Source organism: Sander lucioperca, chromosome 6, assembly GCF_008315115.2.
Source record: "Sander lucioperca isolate FBNREF2018 chromosome 6, SLUC_FBN_1.2, whole genome shotgun sequence".
Taxonomy (NCBI): Eukaryota; Metazoa; Chordata; class Actinopteri; order Perciformes; family Percidae; genus Sander; species Sander lucioperca.
In genome coordinates this window covers 22946651-22951873 of record NC_050178.1, presented here as the reverse complement: position 1 = coordinate 22951873, position 5223 = coordinate 22946651, and the positions used below count along the sequence as shown (strand labels likewise).

At 41.8% G+C, this 5223-nt stretch overlaps 1 protein-coding gene across 2 annotated transcripts in view; it reads right to left on the bottom strand.

Annotated features, from left to right (window-relative positions):
- Positions 1-2963: 2963 nt before the first annotated feature.
- Positions 2964-5223, bottom strand: part of LOC118495296 (prolyl 3-hydroxylase 1-like) — a 6463-nt gene continuing 4203 nt past the window's right edge. Inside the window, exons 5-6 of one of the 2 annotated variants that reach the window (XR_004897660.1) lie at positions 3486-4124; positions 2964-3220 (exon numbers count right to left, since the gene is read on the bottom strand). Coding sequence is in view for 1 of the 2 variants with exons in the window: in XM_036002360.1 (XP_035858253.1) it covers positions 3621-4124 (504 nt within the window). In the remaining variant the exon portion in view is untranslated. Of the gene's footprint in view, positions 4125-5223 lie in introns of both variants that reach the window. The other variant, XM_036002360.1, reaches the window with a different exon arrangement.

Genomic DNA, 5223 nt, shown 5'->3' with positions numbered 1-5223 from the left:
CACCATTTTTAGCCGCAGCAGTTTCCACCCAAAAAAAGCTGTACATTATCGACTGTACGCTACTCAGCAGCAGACAGCAGACTGGTGAACACAGTGAAGAATTTATATTTATCTCAGGAGTTGGTCGAGAGAAAAGAGAGTGAATATTTGACTAAGATTAATCAGGTGGACACAAACACGATTTCAAATTGCTCGCAATATCAACTTACTGTGATAGGTAATGATATGTATATGTTGTTTACGCTGCCGCATTTATTACATGCTTAAAGGTGCAGGATGTGATGCTGCGCAAAGATTGTTGATATTTGAACTCAACTGCCAAACAAATACAGTGGGTGCTCGAGCTCTGGAGAACCCACAGTATTGGTATGATTGACAGGACAGCTGAAGGGGGAGCGAGAGAGAGGGGGAAAGACATGCAGCAAAGGGCCGCAGGTCGGAGTCGAACCCGGAGTAAACCCTCTATACATGGGCGCCTGCTCTACCAACTGAGCTATCCGGGAGCCCGAGACCAGATTTATTTTCAGCGTACACAGACAATATAGAGCTAGGTGACCGTGAGGAGATATCGCTGATTTGACTAAAAGTGTACTGGATTAACATTCCTTACTATACCTTTCAAGCCTCTAAAAATCCTTCAATAAAAAAAAAAAAAATTGCTCACAATTCATTCCCACACTAAGACCATAGGCTGTGACGAGGAGTCACAAATACACATTGCATTATTTAAGGGCTCACGAGACAAGGAACAACTGATCTATCAGAGACTAATTAACTTCCTTTTCAATAGTATGGGTAACAGTTTGGGAAAATACGGTTTTCACTTTCTTGGCAAGAGTGAGAGGATTGATACCACTCTCAGACATTTAGAGTGGTATTCATGTTCTCATCTGACTCTTGAAGGCAAATAAGTGTTTCCCAGAATGTCATAGAAACCATTCCTTTAACAAGACAACCCTGGACTAGATAGAAGTGGTCCCGAATGCTGCTGCAAAGGTTTTGACTAGTTCCACATATCCTCATATTAAATCATCTAACTTGAATTAAGTCTTTGAGTCAAGTATGAACCTAAATGGAAAGTATTATCATCAAAATGTTCAAAAATAAAAATATGCATTATCCAAATACTATTCTATATATCCTATTATTTGATTATTGGGGCGACCTCTAGCTCACCCAGTAGAGTGGCGCCCCATGGAGGCCGAGTCCTTTGCAGCGGCGCAGGTTTGAGTCTGACCTTCAGCCCTTTGCTGCGTATCACCCCCCATCTCTCTCCCACCTTTCCTGTCTATCCACTGTCACTGATTATTGATGCATTAAAATGTAAGCAGCATTTAACTACTGTGTATGTATATGTACAGTAAATATATTGGGCCCATTCATTGAGAAGAAAGCATCATCTTGTTTAAACGGATTACGTTTGTGTGTAATCTTATTCTGCAAAGTAACTATTATAGCTGTTAATTATGTAAATGTAATGTAGTAAATGTAATGTAGTGAAGTATAAAGTGGCATGATATGAAAATACTCAAGTAAAGTGTCTAAGAAATGTACTTTGTACTTTGTTCCAAGCTCTTTGGGGGAAACTTAATGGTTGAGATCGAGAGAACTGGTAATATATCTTTTGCGAGGAGCAAATATCCAAATTTAATTAAATCCCAACAGCAGTGTCCACAGAGAAAACAGATACGTCAGTGTCGGCCTACACTTCAAACTTAAACATGTTGGTTTTCCCATGCAGGCTCTGAGATTTATAATGTGACAGTTTTGAAATGTGCTGAGCTTCAAAGAAGTCAGAAGAACAATGAGTACATGGGCTTTAAATTATTCAGGGTGAAATCCAATCACAGCAGGACTTCCAAAAACCGTGAAGTTCACTAAAGTGAATTTGTTATGGTTTTTTTGAATGTGCAGTGAGAGCAGGACAGATTACTGAACCATGTTTCCATCCTGACACCCAGTGTTGGCTCCGAGTACTGCATTGTTTTTGAATGAAAACTCACATCACTTTTATTTCAACCATTCACACGGTTGATTTGATGTTTTCCTCAACAGAAAAGTTTGGCGCATATTTTCCCCAAATCCCTCTGTAACCCACCTGTGCTTGGTTCCATGTGGGATGGCAGTAGCTCAGTCTGTAGTAGAGGTGTGAATCTTCACTGATCTCCCGATTCGATTATGATTATCTATTAAAGCCATATAGGATATTTAATTCATAGCTTTTCAAGCTTCAAAAACCAAACATTCTGCAGTGCTCTAATACTAACTAAATTGGATACATAAAACTACAGCACTGAGCACATGGCTCTTCCTGAATGTGCAAAACATACCAGAATATGTCAACAGAAAGGCTGTTAGGCCTACATTAAATTGTAAACAGAAATAATCGATTATGGCCCAGCCGATTATCGACGCAGCATCGTCCATGTCCACGACTGGATGCATCGATTATTTGACTAATTTCAACACCTCTAGTCAGTAGGGAGTTGGGTTGGGAACTGGAGGGTTGCTGGTTCAAGTCCCCATACGGACCAAAGTATGGTGGTGGACTGGTAGCTGGAGAGGTTCACCTCCTGGGCACTGCCAAGGTGCTCTTGAGCAACCAACTGCTCGCGGCGCCTTTCCATGGGCAGCTGCAGCCCCCCCACTCTGACATCTCTCCATTAGTGCATGTAGAGGTACTGAGCATGTGTGTGTAATTCAGGCCTGTGTGTAATGTGTGTAACAACAGAATGAAAACATTGTAATTTCCCCTTGTGGGATTAATAAAGTATAAATTATTATTTTTATTATTATTATTATTATAACATAATATCACAACTATCAGAAACATAATCAGGGTTTTCCCTTCCATTATAAAGCTTATAAAATGACTTTTCTCAGATCTTATGATTATAGTATAGTTGGTTTAGTTTCCAACGTTTTAGACACAGATATGGTAATAATAATGGTCCAAAGTGATGTGAAATAGTATTTTGTTTTTTTATTGAAAAAAAGTCATATTTTCTTGAGCGAGGATCCCTAAACCCACAGCCAAATATGTTCACCTAAGTCTTCCCCAAACCTAGTACACTTATAATACACAGAAAGTCATTTAAATTCAAAACTGAGATGAACCATCTATACATACCCATAAACTTCGGACGCCAAACAAAGATGGTTCCAGTGATTTGGGCATTCTAGCAGATTGTCAGTTTGATTGTCAAGTACTGACGATTTCAGCGAAATCTGCAGTAGGGGTGTGCAAAAAATTCGATTCACATTCGAATCGCAATTCAAGCTCTACCGATTCAAAATCGATTCATAGAATTCCGAATTTTTTATTTTTTTATTGTATGTCTACTGAAATCACATGGGAAAAGTAACTACATTTACATACTGTGAATCGTTTTTTTGAAACGAAAATCGATTCTGAATTGAATCTTGAGCCTAAAAATCGATATTGAATCGAATCGTGACATTTTCTGAATCGTGCACCCCTAATCTGCAGTGAAACGTTTTAATAACTCAACCTTTCCCTCCGTTTTCATTCAACCACCCACAGAGAGGACCATGTCAGAAATAGTAGAAAAAATAGAAAAATAAACAGCACATAGACACAGTCACAGGTGCTGTTTAGATCACAGCTCCTCCTTACCCTTCTGAGAGTCCGAGGCCGACGCGGTGTCAGCGTTAGCTGTCTTGGCGGCAACTTTTACTGTCTTTTTCGCCGCTGGTTTGGCGTCCTTTTTGACTACCTGCTTGGCTTGTGTTTTAACCGTCTGCTTTGCGTCTTTTTTAGCCGCAGGTTTGACTTTGTCCGCTGTCTTGGTCTTTGCTTGGGCTCCGGCTTTGGCCTTGGCCTTCGGAGCAGCTTTGGCTTTTGTTTCGCTGACCGGTTTAGCCTCTACTTCGTCCGTTGGCGAGTCAGCTGGTTTGTCGGCCTGCGCGTCTGCTGGTTCGTCCGGCTTCTGCTCTGCTGGTTGGTCTTCTTGCTTATCGTCTGCTTTCTCCTGGTCGGCCTGTGCGGGAGGTTCGGCTTTTGTCAGCTGGGGCTTGGCGGTGTCACTCGCCTCCTTTTGGATGAACTCCTCGTTCACAGGGGTCGAAAACGTCTTCAGCATATCCTGAGCTTGGATTCTCTCCTACAGGACAGAAAAAGTAAACATTTGAGGGGGAAACAGAATGCAAAATTGGCAGGAATCAAAATGTCAAGTCCAGAGGCAGACAAAGAAAACTCTTATTCAGACTGGATTAGTCATGATGTGGATGTTTGTAGAAAATGACCCACTGGCTAGTAGGGGGTGGCAACGTGATATCATGACTTTGCATAAACATACACCCCCACTTTCTTAAGCCAAGTGGCGTGTTATCTTTTTTTTTTTTTTGGGCATTTTTCAGCCTTTATTTCGATAGGACAGCAGAAGACATGAAAGGGGAGAGAGAGGGGGAATGACATGCAGCAAAGGGCCGCAGGTCGGAGTCGAACCCAGGCCCGCTGCGTCGAGGAGTAGACCTCTATATATGGGCACCCGCGCTACCAACTGAGCTATCCGGGAGCCCGAAGTGGCGTGTTATCTGTACGCATTTTGAGCTATCCGCGTGGATGTCTACGCTGCATACAGTGGACGTAAACATACACGCTACTTGGCGTGTTATCACGAGAAGAAAGCTACAGTTGGGTTTAGGAAACGTGACGCGGGGTTGGCTTTAGTAAAAGAAGAAAGCGACGGTTGACTTTAGGAGACGTGACACGTGGGACATGAAGGAAACGTGACACGATCCCCGGTCTCCTGGGTTAAAGTCCTGTGTTTGACCCATCCTCCCCCCCGACCAACCTCCCTACGGCGTAAATTCACACGCAATCGCAAGGTAATGTAAGTCAATGGAGGCCAAACGGCGTTGATAAACACGCTAAAAAGCGAGTATGCGTCTTGATAACATGCCAATAATAGCATACGAATTGGCGTGTCATACATATGCCACTTCATGACATCAGTCTGGGGGTGGGGAAAAACAATCCATTCACGTATGTATCGTGATTGTTTTTGTAATTTTTTTAAAATCAAGTCTTTTCCCCAGAATGGATATTTTTTTATTAATTTTTAGACCAATGACTGATCTAAATATATTCTGTGTATACGGTACCTCTACTTCATATCCTTTCCCAGCAGAACAGAGCGAAAGCAGAAAGAGCAGAAAATCCACATTGTTCTAATTTACAAATATAAATGTCAGACTTTT